The sequence below is a fragment of the Cucurbita maxima genome, unplaced genomic scaffold (assembly GCF_002738345.1).
Source record: "Cucurbita maxima cultivar Rimu unplaced genomic scaffold, Cmax_1.0 Cma_Scf00020, whole genome shotgun sequence".
In the NCBI taxonomy this organism is placed as follows: Eukaryota; Viridiplantae; Streptophyta; class Magnoliopsida; order Cucurbitales; family Cucurbitaceae; genus Cucurbita; species Cucurbita maxima.
In genome coordinates this window covers 637,976-658,748 of record NW_019272036.1, presented here as the reverse complement: position 1 = coordinate 658,748, position 20,773 = coordinate 637,976, and the positions used below count along the sequence as shown (strand labels likewise).

The 20,773-nt window shown below is 36.4% G+C and overlaps 5 protein-coding genes across 7 annotated transcripts in view; 3 read left to right on the top strand and 2 right to left on the bottom strand.

Moving 5' to 3' along the window:
* Positions 1-3,158, bottom strand: part of LOC111494444 — an 8,746-nt gene extending 5,588 nt beyond the window's left edge. Inside the window, exons 1-5 of one of the 2 annotated variants that reach the window (XM_023144391.1) lie at positions 2,832-3,158; positions 2,171-2,252; positions 1,068-1,171; positions 852-978; positions 250-344 (exon numbers count right to left, since the gene is read on the bottom strand). In XM_023144391.1, the coding sequence (XP_023000159.1) occupies positions 250-344; positions 852-978; positions 1,068-1,171; positions 2,171-2,252; positions 2,832-2,869 (446 nt within the window). In that variant the 5' untranslated portion in view covers positions 2,870-3,158. The remainder of the gene's footprint in view (positions 1-249; positions 345-851; positions 979-1,067; positions 1,172-2,170; positions 2,253-2,831) is intronic. The other variant, XM_023144390.1, reaches the window with a different exon arrangement.
* Positions 3,159-4,193: 1,035 nt separating this feature from the next.
* LOC111494448 (protein ABCI12, chloroplastic) lies at positions 4,194-8,095 on the top strand. Its single transcript, XM_023144395.1, has 8 exons — positions 4,194-4,732; positions 4,883-4,999; positions 5,126-5,362; positions 5,491-5,655; positions 5,739-5,814; positions 6,157-6,221; positions 7,283-7,471; positions 7,863-8,095. Exons 1-7 carry the CDS (start codon positions 4,379-4,381, stop codon positions 7,433-7,435), a joined length of 1,167 nt encoding a protein of 388 aa, XP_023000163.1. The 5' UTR covers positions 4,194-4,378; the 3' UTR covers positions 7,436-7,471; positions 7,863-8,095.
* A 974-nt stretch (positions 8,096-9,069) lies between these two features.
* On the top strand, positions 9,070-11,687 carry LOC111494450 (BI1-like protein). Its single transcript, XM_023144397.1, has 4 exons — positions 9,070-9,403; positions 10,303-10,416; positions 10,523-10,680; positions 11,255-11,687. Exons 1-4 carry the CDS (start codon positions 9,148-9,150, stop codon positions 11,459-11,461), a joined length of 735 nt encoding a protein of 244 aa, XP_023000165.1. The 5' UTR covers positions 9,070-9,147; the 3' UTR covers positions 11,462-11,687.
* A 552-nt stretch (positions 11,688-12,239) lies between these two features.
* Positions 12,240-16,300, bottom strand: LOC111494449 (calcium-binding protein 39-like). The gene is made up of 11 exons (XM_023144396.1): positions 15,895-16,300; positions 15,589-15,753; positions 15,380-15,498; positions 15,097-15,171; positions 14,408-14,501; positions 14,246-14,305; positions 13,852-13,917; positions 13,649-13,747; positions 13,486-13,530; positions 12,568-12,670; positions 12,240-12,464 (listed from the first exon to the last, which is right to left on the bottom strand). Exons 1-11 carry the CDS (start codon positions 16,015-16,017, stop codon positions 12,376-12,378), a joined length of 1,038 nt encoding a protein of 345 aa, XP_023000164.1. The 5' UTR covers positions 16,018-16,300; the 3' UTR covers positions 12,240-12,375.
* Positions 16,110-20,773, top strand: part of LOC111494443 (F-box/LRR-repeat protein 4) — a 6,410-nt gene continuing 1,746 nt past the window's right edge. Inside the window, exons 1-7 of one of the 2 annotated variants that reach the window (XM_023144388.1) lie at positions 16,110-16,204; positions 16,905-17,196; positions 17,979-18,218; positions 18,979-19,385; positions 19,706-19,891; positions 20,127-20,319; positions 20,539-20,615. In XM_023144388.1, the coding sequence (XP_023000156.1) occupies positions 16,930-17,196; positions 17,979-18,218; positions 18,979-19,385; positions 19,706-19,891; positions 20,127-20,319; positions 20,539-20,615 (1,370 nt within the window). In that variant the 5' untranslated portion in view covers positions 16,110-16,204; positions 16,905-16,929. Of the gene's footprint in view, positions 16,205-16,904; positions 17,244-17,978; positions 18,219-18,978; positions 19,386-19,705; positions 19,892-20,126; positions 20,320-20,538; positions 20,616-20,773 lie in introns of those variants that run through there. The other variant, XM_023144389.1, reaches the window with a different exon arrangement.

Below are 20,773 nucleotides of genomic sequence, written 5' to 3'. Positions count from 1 at the left end.
TTTTTTGGGGGGGGGGGGGGGTCAGCTGCTGATTTGGAAGACGTGACTTTTATCTTTCTTGGCTTGGGCTGAATGGGAGTTTTTCTCCTTTCATATAAAAACATACTACCAACGAAATTTGACATCAACAACTAACTATCAGAGACAAAGCACAGAAGTCAAATTAACATCAACGTGAAAGTTGGGTAAATAGAATAATTCATCGAACTCCACATATGCACTTGTGGGAAGATAGAAGGAGAAGGCAACCTGGCGACAGCACCCATAGAACGGCCCCATAGACCAATTAAAGAGACATTTCCATCAGCCCGCAAATACTCAACCACAGCTTTCAGATCATCCTTCTGAAAAAGTTTAAATAAGTTCAACATTATATATTGAGGAACGAAAATGGCAATATGCATCAAGTANAAACACAAAGCCAAAAAAAAAAAAAAAAAAACTATAAGCGGCAATCAATACAGCCGCTGTTAAACAAATTTCTGACAAGGAAATAACTGACTAGAGGTTTATTGAGTATCCAAAAAGTTTATACCGACCGACCCAGATCCAGTGTCAAATTACTCTAGCTTCGGTAATAAAGATCATAGAAGTCATGTAGATTATAAAATGTTTTGGGTTTAAATACTGGAGTAGGATTCTGAACAACTCCTGCATGCCACGTGATTGTAAAAGTGGTTCTCTGCCATATAGAATGATTGAACGCTGTAGCGGAATTCTGAACAACTTCTAATAGAAAATGAATCATTCCAGAAAACTAGAGAAATACTCCCCTCATCCTCCCCCCTAAAAATAAATAATAAAAGGCACAGGGAAGCTTGAAAAAAGAGGGAGATATCCGAGACACTTACTTCATTCCACCCCAAAGTGACATGCTCACCCCCAGAGAGTCCAGAACCAGAAAAATCAAGAGCAAACACGGTAATGTTAGAAGGCAGTAATATCAAGGCAGCCTCACTAGCATCTGCTCGACACCCACTGTTGCAAATCAAAGAAGTACCAATCATTATGGAATATGGATCAATCCAGTGAATGTGTGTCAGGTATAAATTTTCAAATTAACTCACCTGTTACCATGGCAGTAAATTACACAGGGTAGAGGCTTTCTTTCAGGACTAACAATAGGCAAGTAATGACTACACTGAAGTACATCTCCCCGACTGTTTTTAACCTGCATAATGCTAGGATGGTTTTAACAATACAGAAAACTTTCTCCATGAACTATAGTATACAAAATTAAAGGCAGTAGAGGTCAATATTGGCAGATGGGGTGGGTGCCATCAGTCTCCAAACGCATAAAAAAAAATATCCAAACAAACCAACCAATCAATCACATTAAAGAAATACTGTAATCTTTTGGTCAAAGATGGAAGAAAAAGTTATTTCATCCATTTGCTGGGACATGTAGGCAATGAACCTCTGCTAAAGCTGGCCAGTATACATCTACATTAATTAAAGATCTGAAAGCTGTAGTCAGATAAATAAAGCAAAGCACATGCACAAGATGCCAGAGGTGGAAAGGATGAAAACTAGACAACAAATCAAGACTTTCAATTCAACAGATCTTAGTTGAAACTTAGATTTTGACTAATCCTGTATAGTTTTGAACTTGAACCAGAATGGGATAGAAACCAAAGCCAAGTTGCCGACTTCTAGGATAATTGGAGAATGGTAAGAGGATGTCCTCTCAAGTTAGCTAGCTTTGTAGTCGAAGAATTTATCCATCCAAGCCTCAAACACCAAAAATTATCTCTACCAGTTAAATCACCAAGGTTGGTCTAGGTATACGAAGAATTGAGAGAGAAAGATCAATTACCTCCAAATCATCAAATAATTCTAATAAAAACTTCCTCTGTACATCTCATTATTATTGCTAAGCCTCTATTCCAGAATGGAAGTCTCAAACGGTTAAAATACTACAAAAACTCCACATCTTAACATGCTCCCGTTATACTTTTTTATTGACGACGATAGAGAAGCTATACAGTGAATTAATTTGAAGTCACAAAACATCCGTACATACTAACTTTATAATTATGTGATGAGTGACATACTGACTTTTTTAAGTTTTATTAAAATTTAGCAAGTTCAAAGTAGACAAATCAAATAAATGGAGAAATCCAAGCAAATATGAATCGGATGGAGGTTCAACTATGATATGAAATCATACCTCCAGGTCCCTCCTTTGATACAATTTTCCCCTTATTGTGAACTCATCTTCTAGTAAATCATTGTCTGGGTCATATTCAGCTCTGCGAGTAAAATTGAGCAAAGTATTAGCCCATCAGAGTTACCAACGTTAAATTGAAGGAAATGAATAAGACAAAAGTGAAGTTAGAAAATGAGAGAACCCACAACAGTTGTCGTAGAGTATTTCCAATGATCAGGCAATAATTACAAAACACAATACCAAAAGAACAAAAACGAACGGATCCGCATTTCAATGTCATTAAGTAACAGAGATCTCATTCAAGCTTGCAACATCCAAAAAAGGAAATAATGTAAGCTATAAACCAGATGATGACAAAAACGAAAGAGAAAAAAATATTTAGATCTCAACCAACAAGCCACCTCCATTCCCTTAATGGAAAACCATGTAGAATTCAAATTTCAGAGATCCAAATGCTAAGATTAGCAAATAGATTAACAATAAGAGTTAAATTTCTTAAATTCAGAGCAAAACGAATACTCAATATTCAGCTCCAAACATCCTTCACTCCCTAGCCTTTCTCGGCATTGCACACACGAACAAACACCAAAATCCAACTCTAGAGCTAGCAATTCAAAGAAAAAAGAGAAGAACAAATCTCGAAACTGGTCACAGAGGTTACCTGGGGGGACGAATGATGAAGTTGATCAGCTGCTCCATCAGATTCAGAGAAACAGAGACAAAGCAACCGATCTATGCCTCTCTCGAACTGATTCTCGATTTCCTTGAACAAAAACGGATTAAAATAATATGAAATGCACCAATGAAGAAGAGGAAATCAGAAAGAGAAATGAGAGAAAAAAAAAAATTATATATTGTCTGATTAAACGAATACAAACGGAGAATCGAAGGTGGCTTCTCTTTTAACTTGCGTTTTTTGTATATACTTTTCCTCGTGTATTGGGCTTTCGTTTTTCGAAGCCGCCTTTCCACATCCGATGTCTACCTGTCACTGTTCCGGTCTCCGTCTTCCCGACCTTTAGTGCGCGTGACGACACGAGCAGTAGTGAACGCGTGTGTGCCGAATCCCGCGAACTGTCGATTGGGCCGGTAATTACCTTATGTTTGGGCTTTTCGGTGGAGTAAAGTGGGCCTTTGGCCCACTTTTTTTCCTTTTCTTTTTTGTAATTATAAAATAAGTTAAACCAAGCCCTGACCCGTTTTGAAACTTTAATTTGTGGGAAAAAAAAAAAAAGAAGTAAATTTTACCCCGAAAAGATAAAAAAGTTATTTTTATAACCTCTTTTAAATATGTTTATTATTATTTTTAGATTGAAACATTAGTATTTTGTCATTTAATTGTGTTTCAAAAATATGTTTAAATTTAAATTTTTTTAATTAATACTCTTTTAATTTAAAAAATAAAAAATAAAAAACACCCTTACCTTAGTGCTATTTTTAAAGAACATATATGAAATTTACTATTTACCTTGAAAAAAAAAATTCAAAATATTTGTTAGCATAATATATGGACAAAAAATGTCTATTGATACTCCGTAGATTATTTTTAAATTTTTTAATATTACATAGAAAGTCGAAGTATTTTTTAGTAAGAATATTTTATAATTTTTTTTAAGTAGTTTTTTTTTTTAATTTTGGTTATTAATCAACCTTTAAAAAACTTTTAAAAAATATAAAACTTTTGAAAATTACAAGATAGTTTTTTTTAACATTTTTTAAAATTAAAAGAATATTTGTTAATCTTTTTTGCATTCTTATTAATTTGGTTATTTTAATTTTTTTAGTTCAGAAATTAAAAAAAAAAAAAAATCGTTGTCATCTACGCTCAAATCAACCCTTCCAAGTTTTTTTCATTAAAAAAAAAAAAAAATCGTTGTCATCTACGCTCAAATCAACCCTTCCAAGTTTTTTTCATTAAAAAAAAAAAATAATATATATATATATATATATATATAATACATTAAACAAAATTGAAATCGAACCGGCCGGCTCAATCAGATTATCCAATTTTACGTCAGAGGAAGACGACAGGTGGACGAATTTGGGTGAGACGATTTGTCGTCTTATCTACGTTCGAACGAGAGAGCCCACTGAATTGCCGGAGAGCGAATTGCCGCCGTATACCGGGGAAAAGTCCGACGGCACCGAATAGTTCGCAAGCTCCCGATTAGCGAACTCACTTTCTTCTTCTTCATCGACTCGTCCTCCATGAACGTTCCGTACAATTCTTTTCGAACAGTCACCTATCCTCTTCCGTCCCCCATTCATGTTCCTAAATCCCTAGTGGCCCCAAAATTTACCTCACTTTCAGTTGCCCTAAATTCAGGCAAAGTTGGATGCTGGAAAATCGTCCTTAAACCAGTGAGGAAGACGTTTTTTATTGTTAGAGCTTCCAAGAGTGATGATGCTGGAGCTGAGAAGTGGCTGAAATGGTTACCGAAGGGAGCTTTAGCCGCCGATAAAGTCTTGCGCGGCATTGCCGGTGCAACCGCCAGCCCCATCAGCCAGTTCATCTCGTCGCCGGTCACGTTTCTTCACTCTGTAGACTCGCGAATCAAATTGGTAATTTCTTTTTTGTAGTTTATCGATGCAAATATCTTGGATAATAAGCTTTGAAAATTGACTAATCATGCTATATGTAATGAATTTATTCTTCCTCTGTACCTTTGTTTGTTCTATGAATCTCGGTTGATTGCTCGTTTTGTTTGGCAGATATGGCTTTTGGCTCTTGTTGTCTTACCAGCAAGATCAAACATCACAATCCGTTTTGGATTAGTGATTTTCTTGGCTTTCCTATCCATATGGACTCTTCCAACCGAGTTATGGAAGGTACATTTCGATCAAACGCGTTATATGATCCATATAATTCTTTCAGTCAGTGAAAATCAGGGCCTACATTTCATTCCATTGGATGGAACAATGTGATAACAGTGGAGGGATTATCTTTCTTTCTAGGATCAACTGGGAAGAGTTTCTCTACTCTCAGGAATTTTGTTCATCATGTTGGGGCTGGGTGCGGATGGAGTGCCATCTCTCCTCCAATCAAGAACTCCTCCACCTGGAATGATGGGATTGCCTGAGCTTCCTGCATCTCTGGGAGGTTACTCTTATTTAATTGCAAAACTTGGCCCTTTAACTTTTACGAGGAAGGGCTTGTCAATAGCAAGTACATCAGCATGTTTAACTTTTGTTGTAAGTTGAATATCCTTAGATTTTGCTTTATCACTTCATTTATGGTAAAAGAATGTGCAACTAAACTGAATTAATTGGCTTTATGTTACCTGAGAGGATCGGTTCGTTTGGTTTGATTGTTCTTGAAGGTCTTCCAAAGTGCAAGTCTCTGCCTCACAACCACAGCCCCCGAGCAACTTGCATTCGCCATACGATGGTTTATGCTTCCTTTGGTGTATTTTGGCGTTCCAGTTGCTGAAATCACCCTTACACTTTTACTTTCTTTGAGATTTGTCAGTCTGGTGTTTGATGAGGTAAGAGATTGATTGTTTAGTGGCATTCATTGGCTCATTTGTTATGTTTTTGCCATTTACGAAACTTACCATGTTGCTGCCAGGTTCGAAATGTTGCGTTAGGGGTTGTATCCCGCAGGATAAACTGGGAACTATTGACCACAATGGAGTCGGTTGACGGTAAGCATCGAGTAACAATGGCAACATGCATACATCAAAAGCATAACCTTCTTAGTTGATTACTTGGGTAGCATGGGGAAGCTCTTGTCGTGATTTGTAGACGTAGAAATATTAATGTAGAACAGCTTTATCCGAGGAACTTCGGGGCGATATTTTTTCCCCAAAATTTTATTGTGCAAATGATTCTTGATTTGAAGCATTTCATTATTCAAATTATCAAGCCCTAGGCTGATAATCTTCAATGTTAACTTTAACGCCAATATGTCACATTTCATTCAAAGTGCTTTGCTTTAAAATCATTATATCATTGAAATGCTTACTTGTTTTGGGTTGTCCGTGCAGTTTTCTTTACTTATCTCCGTCGCATTTTCAAAAATATTTTTAGCCATGCAGAGCAGATTTCTCAGGTAACCTACTCACTGCATATAACTGATCATTTCGTCATTTACTGTGTGCAGTCTGTGTTATCAAAAGGCTATGTTTCTAATCATCAATTTTCTCTTGGGACTTCTTTAGATTCTTGGTGTAAATGCACACCCTTTTTATAGCTCTTACAATCTCTCTTCTCTTTTGACCCATTGGAGAACTCCTTTCGGTTGGGCTTTGCCTTCTATTGCAAATTTCATACATAAATGAATTTTTTTTCTTAAATATATTATATATATTGGCTGTCAAGATGCCCCAAGGTTCTTAGATGAGGTCTTGGTTCCTACTCAAGTTAAACTTAATAATTTAGATCCTGTATAACCGCCCGAGCCTACTGCTAGCAGGTATTGTCTTCTTTGGGCTTTCCCTTTCGGACTTCCCTTCAAGGTTTTTAAAATGCATCTACTAGGGATCTCACAATCCACCCCCTTAGGGACACAGCGTTCTCACTGGTACTTCGCCCGTTGTTCGGCTCTGATACCATTTGTAACAACCCAAGGCCACCACTAGCAGATATTGTCCTCTTCGAGCTTCCCCTCAAGATTTTTACAACACGCTTACTAGGGATCTCACATCCTCACATCCTGGTTCATGAGTGATAAATAGTTGGTTTTTGTTTATAATAATCGCACTATAAAATAGCAAAAATGGGCCATGAGCATAATGTAAGGAATGGAACTCCCGCATCCTGCCCTCGGTTATTAAAAGAATAGAGTAGAAATGACTATCATGATCATATGTTACTTGCTTTTAAACTTTCAATTCTCGATTTATCTGTTTATGTTATGGATGTGCTTCCAATGTACTGGTATTAGCTCATTTACGAGTTGATCGATTCCTTGAACTTGTCTTCTTGTAAGAAATCCATACCGAACGATTACCTGAAATGCAGAGATGCCTTGAGCTACTGTCATAAGCACCCTAAGAATCGCCCTTCGTTCTTTTAAATTTGTATCTCTATGCCTTTCAGCTCATCTTTTTAAATTTTTGTTGTGTTTTCATATATATCGAACTAAATTTGATTCATTGACTTATGCTGCAGGCAATGATTGTAAGAGGTTTCCGAGGGGATAGCAGCAGTCATAAGCTGTATTTCTTATCAAACTCATCAAGCAGAGTGGCAAATATTCTCTCCCTGTTGTGCCTGATTGGTGTCATCAGTGCTTCTGTTTTCTTTGACAAAGTCATCATCTGATACCTTCATCCACTTTCTGCTATCTAGCAATACGATGTGAGTCTCTCTAACGCTATCTTAGGTCCCGTTTAATAACTATTCTAGCTCTTCGCAAAATTTGCTCGTTTCCCTCCAAAAGTTGGAAACCACAAGTTCTTGACAAGCTTTTCACCTTATTTAATACATGATCATCAAATGGAGTCTAAATGTTGGATTTTATGTTAGTATATGAGTTCGTAAATTCCCATGAAACTCACAAATGTTTACAAATCAAACGAACTAAAATATCGATTATACCAACTTAGATTTCTACTGTACTGTAACATACGTTATACCAACTTGATGCTGTCGACTTTAAACGTCTTATTACCATCGCGAGACAAACGTTCTCTAAATTGATGGAACTTTGAGGTGATCTTTGATTTTTGGTTGCTCGTTGGTTTGGCAGGTGGAAATAAATGCCTCTCTCTTCAAAACCAGAGGTTCATATTTGTCTAAAGATTTTTGGTATATGGGCATTAAAGTTGATTTGGTGGATTCAAATCATACACGGTTTGAGAGTTCAGAAGGGTGTTCCTCTGCTCCCTTGATTGTAAAATTTTGAAAGCGAAGATCTTTATTAATTTGGTAAGACAAGGGAAAATTCTCTCTTAATCTAGGAAAATAATATGTTTCAAAATCTTTTATTTTATTTTATTTTATTTTATTTAAGCTCGTTTGTTAATATTTTGAAATCTTAGTTTAATTTTTGTCTAAATTAAAAAAAAAACGTTTGAAATTTACACTCTCTCAACAATATTCTTGAACTTTTAAAATTTTCAATAATATTCTTACCATTTAAAAAAAAAAATACTTTTTTTTGAATTTTTTTAAAAAAGTTGAAGAGTATTAATTAAAATTTTAGGGTATTTTTTAAATAAATTTCTAAGGGTTTCCATTGGACACCAATATTTTTTTAAAAAAAAATTAATGTTAAAGAGTATTATTGAAATTTTGGAAAGTTTTAAGGATGTTTTTTTTTCTTAATTCAATCATAATTTTTTAAAATTTTAAAATAAATTAAATTTTCCAAATTTTAAAGTTTGGGTTAAAAAATATATGAAAAGAACAAAGTTTTAAATAAATATGAACTAAGAATAAATAAATAAATTTGAAAGAGAAATGGGCATCAAATTGACTTTTAATTGCTATTAATGTAATTAAAGACAAAGTCGCCGGGTGTGTGGATTTAATTTATAATTTAAAAATACTTCTAATACTTTTTAAAATGTTACGAAGATTCAAAATGTCATAAATATTTGAAATCATCATATTTTTAGTTATTATTTTACCTAATATTATTGAATTTATTAAAACGTTATATATTTTTTAATAGAAATTATAACGAAAAATGAAAATTATTTATAAAAAAAAAAAGTTTCTTTAAAAGGAATAATTTATTAGTAAAAAATTCAAAACTCAAAGATGAGAATTGAAATGAAATGAAAAGTCACCGTGAAGTCCCACGTGAAGATCTCGACCGTCAGAACAATACAGTAACACAGTTTTTCTTTCTATCCAACGACCAGAAGAAGGCTGTGATGCTCAAGCGTCACAAACTCGTCACTTGATCAAAACTATGACTCAGTCGGCATTCTTATTGGTGATGGTGGTGGCCTCCTAAAAACAACTGTTTTGACAGAAAATTTTGCGGAGAAAATCAGCGAGAGAATTTTCGAGCGAAAAACGAAGAGATGTACGGGTACACGGGCGTGAGTAACAAGGGTGGAGAAGTAGACCTAGAATCAGGGGAGACCTTGTATCCAGGTTTGAGCTATGGCGAAAATCAGCTCCGATGGGGTTTCATCCGTAAGGTGTACGGAATTATTGCGGCGCAGATCGTTCTCACCACCCTTGTCTCCTCCGTTACCGTTTTATACTCTCCGATCAACGACCTTCTCCGGGGAAATTCTGGTCTTCTTCTGTTCCTTTGCTTCCTTCCCCTAATCTGTAAGTCAATCATTTCGGAATCGCAGTCCAATGGTCGCTGTTTTATATTCGTTAATCGGTTCTGAATTTTCTTTTTATGGTTCTTGGCGGATCAATTTTATTGTGCATTTGTTTTTTTTATTTCATGAATTATGTGGATCGGAATTTGGGATGTCGATTAAGGACTCATTGTCACGGCTTTTCCTTTTCGGTCTTATGAAATTGGCGTCCTTATTTTTTGTAGATCACCTAATTGTTCATGTACTCTGAGATTCTTTTATTTGGTCAGAAGAATACTTGTGGATGGAATTAGCTTTTACTTCATTTTGAAGCAAGAGCAACAAATCAAACGTTAATGACGGCAAAAAAATCAATTTTCATCCTAAACTTTCAATTTCATCCAATTTCACCTCAAACCTCAAACTTGGATAGCGTTCCAATCTTAATCTTCACTAATTCTGGATATTCTTCGGATTTTTTTGGGTTAAATTTGTGAGTGAATCAATGAAAATTGAGTAGTGGGTAAAACATGCAACGTGCTTATGAGTTTAGGCTTCAATTTGATGATCATGTTGAAATCAGAGGGTGAAAATCAACAAATGACAAGTTTAGGGATCCTTAAAATTTGATGATCTAATGGATTCCGTTATAGAGTTCTTGCTTCTTTTATGAAATGATTTGAACAGTCTTCCATAAAAATAAATCTTAAATGCTAAAAACAGTCATAAGTTCAAATATATATCATGATTCATCATCGATTTCCATTATTTGATATAAGGGTAATTATCTTGTTGAATTCATCACTGACTGGTGGACCATTTCTAAAAAGCTTTCTTATTCTATCAATTACTTCATGTTGATTCTTTCGTTTGAGTTAGCATCATAGTTCAATATCTTTCAATAACTCCAAATCTTTGCAGTATTATGGCCAATGTACATTTACAGGCAGAAGCACCCTCTGAACCTCGTCTTCCTCGGACTTTTTACGGCTACACTAAGCCTCACGGTTGGCGTCAGCTGCGCTAACACTGATGGTTAGTATAAGTACAGTAAATTGTTGAGCCTTGCTGATTAGATGGTAAGCATGATTAATTGTGCTGGTATTGATGAAAAATTGTGATTTTGTGATGGTGCTTGCAGGAAGGATTGTGCTTGAAGCACTAATTTTGACCTCAGCTGTTGTTTCTTCCTTAACTGGGTACACATTCTGGGCCTCAAAGAAGGGCAAAGATTTCAGCTATCTTGGACCATTTTTGTTTACTGCCCTAATGATCCTCCTCCTCACTAGCTTCATTCAGGTCATTTACTGCCCCTTCACTGCTACTTCATAGACAACAGTGGTTCTAGTGACTCTACTTTTATATTTTTTTTACTAGCACCTTGTCAATGCCCGGAGGGGATCCAGAAAATTTTATATGGAGGGGTAGAAATTTTACAATTTAGCTTAGCTTAATCTAGGGGGAAAAGTTGAGAGAACTTAAAAATCTTATGTTCCGTTTGATAACCATGTCTAGTTTTTGGACTTTGAAAATTAAGCTTATAAACACGAGCACTACTCACTCGTGTTTGTTTGTTTTGCTATTTTTTACAAGTTTTGAAATCTAAAAAACTAGTTCTTAAGAACTTGTTTTTGTTTTTTGAATTTGGGTAGGATTTCAAATGTTTCCTTTAAAAAGGATGAAAACCTCGGTAAAAGAACGGTATAATTTTCAAAAACTAAATGGTTATAAAACAGAACTATTTTGTACAATTTTCTTAACCAATTGTCCTTCCTCCTTCGCTTGGAATTTGTTCTAACAGAACTTCGATTGAATCCTTAACAACATTATCTTCATAACTCATAAGTGTATGCTATGTTGTTTTGAATCGTAGGCATTCTTCCCTCTGGGTCCTACTTCCACGGCGGTTTACGGTGGAATTGGTGCGATAATTTTCTCGGGTTACATTATATATGATACGGACAATCTGATCAAGCGTTTTACATATGATGATTACATATGGGCTGCAGTCACTCTGTATCTAGATATCCTGAACTTGTTCCTGACCATTTTGCGGATGCTGAGACAGGGAGACAACTAGGTGGACAAAGTTTTCTGTACCTTAATTCAAGCTTCCATCGCTCATATATGTCTGATTGAAATAATTGTTGGTTAAAAAAGAAAAAGAAAGGAAGGTACATAATACTCTGAAGCATTTTCATGTTGGCTTTTAGTTTTTATTGTGACTGAATGAAGTTTGATAATTTAGTTCAATTTGTCCAGCTAAACTGTGTTACATATATCTCTATATATACCTTGTTTGTAAATTAAGCAAGATTTTGCAATCAAAATGATTCCTTAAACAGAATATTTGATCGGCCTTCTTTTAATACCGACAATAAAAATTTCTGCTTTATTCAAAATTTTGACACGAGCATATACTAAATTAGTTGAGTCATATATTTAATTAGAGATTTTCATTTAACTCAGAAAATTAAGTCTCGAGAGGACTCCTCTAAGTGACGGAATTATATTTTTCGTCATATCTTTGTCCTAACAACGTATTAAGTGTAAAAGATATATAATAGCCAAATATTAAGTGTAAAATATATGATACGTATTAAGTGGAAAAGATATATAATTAAAATTAAAATTTGAATTTTTAGAAATAATGTTGTTATTGGATCTAAGTAAGATGTTTTACATATTTAAATATAAATTATATTAGAAAATATAAACATTTCTTTAAAAAATCTTTGAAACAAATATATTTAAATATATATATATTAAAAAATGAAAAAAAAAAATTATGGAAAACTCGAACCTCCATGATTATCGTGGAAAATTCCTGTTTTGCAACAATGTTTCGAAGTACACTGTTAAAGAGAATTATTTATACATTAATAACTTGTACTTTCACAAATAATCAAACTTCTCCTGCATTTTAAATGCAAACTCACTCAACAGGAGCCATAGTTTTGGGGGATAAAGGCACGGCGTGGGAGAACAATGGCTTCAACCAGTAAGATGTTGCAAGCGTGAAACTCTCTCTATTTCTTTGATAATCAACTCCTTTTCTTCTTCGAACTGTTCGTCTTCCGCACCTGTAAATCGAACGCAACGATGGATTCAACTAGCCTGCCATGTTTCTAGTTCTACAAGCTATTATGAAGAGAGAATATAATGCTGCCATTTTAAACTAAGAACCTTTCCCAGGAGAAAGATCGTGAAGCAATTCCAGAAGCTTTTCGTGGTTTTTCGCTACGATAACCTTGATTTCACGTGGCTTATTAGGATTAGCAACAAAAACCTGCAAAATAATAGGACCAAATGATCCACATTATAGTTATCATATACTGTCCTATATAATAAGTCACAAAGGTTTGCACTTGATCAACAAAACCAATTGCCTTCTTCGTGTTTTAAATATTTCCATTTGCTCTTAAAATCTAGATTCGTCATCAAATATCAAGAAATCTCAAAGGTTCACATCACTATGAGTAGGATTTTTTTTTTTTTTTATAGCATATTGTCCTCTTTTCGGACTTCTCCTCAAGGTTTTAAAACGTGTCTACTTGGGGGAGAGGTTTCCACATCCTCATAAGGAATGCTTTGTTCCCCTCTCCAGTCGATGTGGGATTTCACAATTCAGGGGGGCCCAACGTTTTCACTGGCATACTGCTCAGTGTCTGGCTTTGATACCATTTGTAATAGTTCAAGCCCACCGCTAGCAAATATTGTTCTCTTTGCGCTTTCCCTTTTGGGCTTCCCCTCAAGATTTTAAAACGCGTCTACTAGGGAGAGGTTGCTACACCCTTATAAGAAATGCTTTGTTCCCCACCTTTCTGGAAATTAGTGGGAATGGACCAATGAACATAATGTGGCGAGTGAGACCTCGAGATCCCAAGCGTTAACAAAGAATTTCAAAATTCAAACGTCTATTGAAGTTCATGCCATGTTTGGTGCCACTACATACCAACAGAACTTTTTGAACCATTTTATAGGTGCTGCAGCCGGCAGGTTGCTAAACCAGCAAGATGCAAAGAAAAGGCAACCATGACGGCAATAGATCCTTCAACAAGGTAATGAGTAAGGGAAGTCCAACATAAGAGCAAAATACATCACCTTGAATATGTGGAAAGCAGACAGTTGGATGTTCTTGCTAGAATCCTGCTCGGAAAAGTAACGAAAATGGAACAAGGTTGAGCCTCCATGGCAAATAATACTAGCACCAACTGATGGACAAATTGGAAAAACACTAAACGTGGTCAATTAATCATTACATTACCTTTAATAGGGTCATCATTACTTTCAAATTCCGAACTTCTAGAATGTAACGCTTCATTATTTGGGAATTCGGAGATTCCAATAAGAACTCTGATAGAAGCTAAAAAAAAAAAAAAAAAAAAAAAACATTTGTCACCAAAATATCCCATAATTACGTATTTAGTCATATAAAAGGAGATTAAAAGAGCCCCCGGGAGAACGAACCTTCAATGACTGTCTTCTAGTTACATAATTGGAAGAAGTCAGGAGTTTTTCGTATCTGTCAAAGAACTGGAAAATAATCTCTCATGATATGAACAAAAATGGAGTCCTAAAAAATCATGTATAAATAGCTATTTGGGATATATTCTATACTTTGATGTCAGACAAGCAGGACTCTAGGCCATATCATAACTGTTGCTATGTTAATTACAACCAGCACTACAAAGATCGAACTGGAAATCTAGTCCTTGGATTTCATTGCTTTTAACTAACATTGGGTTTCAATACACTTCCAAAAGAATGGAGATGAAATAAATGAAAGTATGAGAATCAATACATTCAAAGGAAAGAGATTAAGGGACTAAAAGTAAAAACGATCCAAAGAAAAGCAGCATACCTCATCATAATGAGCACTCAAAAAGTCGGAAACTATATTTTCGTGTTTGGTAAGCAGGTCCTGCCAGAAATGTACATGTTTCAAGTTTGCACTATGGGTATCAAATCGAACGCATTTTGCATTACGTGTAAAGAAAACGTAATACAGCAACTTATGTCTCACCTTGAAAGTAGAAAATGCATCTGATGCAACGTCAAAATTTGGTAACTCCACAAACTTGAAGAACAATTCGAAACTTGCAGCCTCTAATATGTATCTGAGAAATCACTACAAAAGTAAACTGTGAAGAAATGAACCTCAGTAAGAGTTTCCCGTCAACCAATGAGAGTCTCACTAACAATAACTTGTCATGTTTGGAAAACTACACAGTTTCTTCTCTAAAAGATCTCACGTGCGTAATCTTTGGTTCAAATTCATAAGGTACTTCAATAGACTTATTTTTATATTCCAAGTAAGGTTCACAGTAAAATGGATTTAAGAAACATGAAAATCCAAAAGAAATCTTGAATGCTGGGGCAGCATAGAATACAAACAGGAGAGCTGCTCCTACGAATTAGGTTATGCATTATTAAATGAGTTAATGCCAAAAATTGAATGAGAAAAAATTGTCAAATATGTAAGCATAATATTCCCAGAATGCAGAGGCATGCCCATAATATGAGCAACAAGTCCTTGCAAGTCCAAACTTGTATAATACTTCTTAGTAATATTATTACCAAAGAACAATCATGGAGCTTCACTCCATTTTAGTATTGGCATTCATACATTCTGAATTAGCATCAACTTTAGCACATTGCCAAAATCTCAACGATCATTGTGAAAAAAAAAGAAAAAAAGAGCGTGCATCTTACTTTGCAAGGGTTGGGAATTTGATGCATTCCCTTAACATATTTCCACAGTTTACGGCAATTTCCTTGTTGTCGTAGCTGCGTGTAACAAGCATCGGATTAAGCGTAAGCAGAGTTCAAATGGTAGCATTGCACTTGTATAAAAAGGAAACGGATATGAACGTCAGAGTTCAAATGGTAGTATTCTACGCATAGAATTACGCTTGCAACCACGCCAATCTGCAGATTGATATCATGACTCGACACAGATATGAACTAACTCAGAAAGTGATATTCTTTAACTTACCACACAACGAGAAAGTCTAGCAACTCAAAATGGTTCTCAATGTAGTTTACACAGCAATAAGTGGAGCCAACCTTTTGTTTCAACAATATGGACCAACAATTCACAAGGTCCTTTCTTGCCTACATTGAAAAACATTGTCAAACTGAAGATTGATTAAGATAAACGTTTTTCCAGGCGATCTACTGTGAGAAATGTAGGAAATAACTTACTTCCCATCCAAGAACAGGCAGCTTGTGAATTAGAAGATCGATAAGACACTCATTACATATCTCCTGCGTTAGCTGTGAAACTTGCTCCGCAATGGGCTCAACCTCCGCATCTCCAATAAGCATACATCTCATAGTTACAAAGTTCTTCTCAACTTCTTCCATGGCCTGACGCAAAGGATCATTCGTATATTCAATTAACATCTAATTCATAGACAAAGCAATTCCATCAAACAATTCTCTTAAACCTAGAATTTCCGAAAGAAAAATTGCTCAAATAGTGAGCGAATTTGAGGAATCGAGACTAACCTTCTCGAGAGCTCTAACTTCGACGACGGTCTTGGTATCGAGGGCCATGAGGCTTTCCTTAATGGATTTGACCATCTCCTGAGGGGTTTTAGGCCTCGACGGCTTGAAGAATGAGAACGACATGATCTTTAGCACAGATCAAGATCCTTCCGTCGTTTTCCTCAATTTTTTCTCAAACGATCCTTCGAGAATCCTTCAGAATTTGCAGAAACACAACGAATCAAAGCGGAAGCACCATTGTTCGGAGACTTTTTCTTTCTGTCTTCCTCCTAAACCTTCCTCTCTGCTGTTTCCGTATTCGATTTTTCAGGTAAAATTCTGACGGAATCTTCACCAAACATTCACATTTTCTTTTCTTTAATCAAATCAACGAAAAAGAAAAACGTTGCTTTATTGTTCCAAGTATGGCGTATGCTTACGAAATCAACGATGCAACTGGACGAGGGAAGAACAATCGGCCTGTTTGGTTTAAGGAATTGGATGATCCTATCATGGACAGAGCCAAAGCGACGTCGTTTATGACCATTTTCAATATTTTCATGTATTATTGGCTTCCTTAACGAATAACGATTTTCGTCGTCCTTTATCTTTATTTTTACTTTTATTTTTATTTCATTAGCCCCACGTGCTTTTATACTGTAAACAAAAATAAATATTAAACCATTTTTTAAAAAAATAATAAGATTAGTTTTTTAATAAAGGGAAAATTAGAAGGCTTGTTTCTATAATTTAGGCAATAATAAAAATCCCAAATATTTCAAAGAAATAAAAAATTGAATTTTCAATGAGAATTCTATGGGCTGGGATGAAAGGGAAAGTTACTAGGCGAAGACACGTGGACATTGGCTTGCATGGTAGTTATCAACATAGACAAGGGGTATTATGGTAAATCACTCCTTTCCCTCTCCACCGATCCTCCAACTATAAAGGCCTTCCTCCGATTTACCCCCTCGACGTTTGGTTCTGTTTTATCTCTGATGTAAACGAATTTCGCTTTCAAATTTCATCAGCGAAGAGATTGAGAGTTCATATACAATGCGAGGCCATGCTTGGATCAATACCATTCTTCCTGATGAGCTGATCATTGAGATCTTCCGGTGCCTTGACTCCAAGCTGAGTCGCGATGCTTGTTCTCTCGTCTGCAAGCGTTGGCTCAAACTCGAGCGACTCAGCCGAACCACTCTACGAATTGGCGCAACTGGTAGTCCCGAGCTCTTTGTTCATCTCCTTGCTCGCCGTTTCGTCAATATCAGAAATGTCCACATTGACGAACGCTTGGCGATTTCTCTCCCCCTTCATTCAGTAAGCCATCAATGTTCACTTCGATTGCCTACTTGAAATTCAATTAGGTTTGTGGATGATGCTAATTTTCAGTTTGATGTGTTTAGAAATGGAATTTCGTGTGTTGGTTTGATTTTACGAGTGTATTATGTGTAATTGGAGTATTTGATTCGCTTATCGAGTGTTCTGGAGAGTGAACTGGAATATGACTATATCAAAAAGTATTGTTGGGAAACAGTGGTGTGAATTTAGGTAAGGGGAAAAGGAGAAAGGAAATTGGCAGAGTGGTTTGATGTTACTTGGGCGATTGTACGCATTTGATTTAGGTCAACTGTTCTTTTAGACCTGAGGACTCAGGAAAAAGTCTTATTCAGGGAGGAGAAATTCACTACTAAACTTGTGTGAGTAAAAACTTTGAAATATTAATTCTATCTAATCAAACCCTAAACTTGAATGAAAATAACTGTGTTTGTTGAGTTACTATCTTCTAGATATACAGATAAGTGCGACATTTTCTATTTCTCAGGTGCCGATTTTGTTGTGGCAAGGTTTCCACGTGCTGGGTCTGAATGTTCTTGTAACTACTAAGTTGTCTGGATTTAGGATATTGTGTTGGTTGAGTTTTGTATGATATATCATTTGTTATTGGGTCATCTTTTAGCATGATTTTGAGAAGAGGATATTAATTCCACTTCTCGCTCAAGTTTAGGATTTAATTTAATGAAACTAACGTTTTTAAGGTTCAAATTGAATCAAAGCATCTCAAAGATCTTGTCAGAATTTTACTGGTAATGTCTATACAGGGAAGAAGACGTCGCAATGAAGTCATGTGCTTGCCATTTAACTCCCACCATGCAACTGATAATACTGGGGCTGAAGGTGCGCTGGAGTCTTCTTATCTGTCAGATGCTGGGCTAATTGCTCTCTCCGTAGGTTTTCCAAATCTGGAGAAACTGAGCTTAATTTGGTGCTCTAACATTTCAAGTCAGGGTTTAACATCCCTTGCTGAGAAGTGTAGGTTTTTGAAGTCGCTGGATCTACAGGTAATTCTTTGTTTAGTTTCCTATTTTAAGGAAGAAAATTCCCTAAATCAGTGAAACGTGAATTTTTAATGTTTAGTTTCCTAATTTTGATATGCTACAATACATTTAATGCTCCTTTTTTTCATTCAAAAAACCCATATAATTGAGAATTATGCCCCTGGTCTGTTATTGTTGCAAATCTACAGCATTCTGTTATTATCTTTTTGAAGCTCATTGCCAGTGGTAGGCATGTCATGCACTTTCTTTTTTGTTTTTTACCTTCTTGGTTTCTTAATTGTGGGTGTCCATGAAGGGTGATGCCTAACCAATTGGTGACAGAAGGTAGGAAGGTGGCCATCATAGTGTGGCACGTCCGTCCTTACATGGTGTCATTTAGAATTTTAGATATCCAAATGGGTTTAGAAAAGGCAGATGACCCAACCTGCATATACATGATCGTCTCTTATTCAAGTACTGCCATCACAGAACTTGTTCTTTTATGTGAATAATGGCTTTACATATTAGCTGAATGTTTTTCTGTGTCAGGCTTTTGACTGAAATTTTTTAACGACATGGGTTTTCTTCACCTGGAATTGCTAGCTGAAGTCTAGCTTGGCTGAACCTAAATTTATTTTAAGACTTCCTATGTCAGGACGCTTCTAAGTTCTATTTATAATAATCATAGTTTCCCCAATGCATTACACCCACGCTTCTTTGTCTGAAGGTTACTATATGTAATGTTCTTTCTGAAAAGTATTTATTCAGTTCTGATATTTTCTAGGGTTGCTATGTTGGGGACCAAGGTGTTGCTGCAGTTGGGGAATTCTGTAAACAACTTGAAGATGTAAATTTGCGTTTTTGTGAAGGGTTGACTGATACTGGTTTGGTTGAATTAGCACGTGGTTGTGGAAAATCATTGAAAACATTTGGTATTACAGCCTGTGCCAAAATAACGGATGTCTCATTAGAAGCTGTGGGTATGCACTGCAAATATCTGGAGTCTTTGTCGCTAGATTCGGAAATTATCCACAACAAAGGAGTGCTTTCTGTAGCCCAAGGATGCCCACTTTTGAAAGTCTTGAAGCTACAGTGTACAAATGTCACAGATGAAGCTTTGGTAGCTGTAGGCTCCTTATGTCCTTCACTGGAATTATTGGCTTTATACAGTTTTCAAGAATTTACCGACAAGTAAGATTCTTTTAAATACAAAAATTTAAAACATTCATTGTTTCTCCCAACACAGGGGCCTCATTTTTTGTGATGATATAGCTTTTTCTGAGCAAGCTGCTGCCTAGTTGAAGGAAAAGGAATTACGCTTCTGGGATCTCCCCTTAATTTAAGATGGGGATGATAATACAGCATCGGCTTCATTGAGCACCGAACATTATGCCTGATATTCTTGTCAAAATTACGTGTGCATTAATGGTTGAGAGGCACTAGCATCCGGAAGAATCTTGATCTCAGCATTATTAATTTGTTTACCCTCCCACATTTTTCTTATGATTCAGGGGACTACGTGCCATTGGAGTAGGCTGCAAGAAGTTAAAAAATCTCACTCTAAGTGATTGCTATTTCCTGAGCGACATAGGCTTGGATGCAGTTGCAGCTGGTTGTAAAGGACTAACACATCTTGAAGTTAACGGCTGCCACAACATTGGATCCTTGGGACTAGAATCCATCGGAAAATCTTGCCAGTATTGTTTCGTTTCAACTCCTTTTGAAAATCTTTCTTGAGTATTCAAATGGATGTACTGTCTAGATTTATCATCTGCAATACATGCATTACCCTCCTTGCCGTGGGGTCTATTATGGAGTTATTATGATAAGTGTTTGATTGGTGCATTAGGGGGGTACTTATTACCCCCCCTCCGATGATTAACTGATTTTTTTTATTGATTGAATCTCTCTTCGCTGCTTCCTTTTTTTCAGCCAGCTCACTGAATTGGCTTTGCTGTACTGCCAAAAGATTGTTAACTCTGGTCTTCTTGGAATTGGTCAAAGTTGCAAGTTCTTACAAGCACTCCACTTGGTAGATTGCTCGAGAATTGGAGACGAAGCGATATGTGGCATAGCAAAAGGATGCAGAAATTTGAAGAAACTCCATATTCGTCGATGTTATGAGGTCTCTCTCTCTCTCTCTACTCCATCATTTTAAGAAAAATATATCCATATTAGTCTGATTGATGTTCTATTTATGTCTTAATTAAGAATATTATTTGTGAGAAAGCACTTCCCTCGCTTAGTAAAACAAGTTGGATCCGTTGGGCTTCATTCATTCTGCATTATGTATTGACTCTCTAGTGGGATGGAATTGTTAATGAAGTGTTTTCTTGTAAGCTAGATTGGGGATGCAGGAATTGTAGCTATTGGCGAGAATTGCCAATTCCTCACAGATTTGAGCCTCAGATTTTGTGACAGGTACATTCTTATCCCCCCCCCCCCCCCCCCCCCCCCCCCCCCCCCCCCCCCCCCCCCCCCCCCCCCCCCCCCCCCCCCCCCCCCCCCCCCCCCCCCCCCCCCCCCCCCCCCCCCCCCCCCCCCCCCCCCCCCCCCCCCCCCCCCCCCCCCCCCCCCCC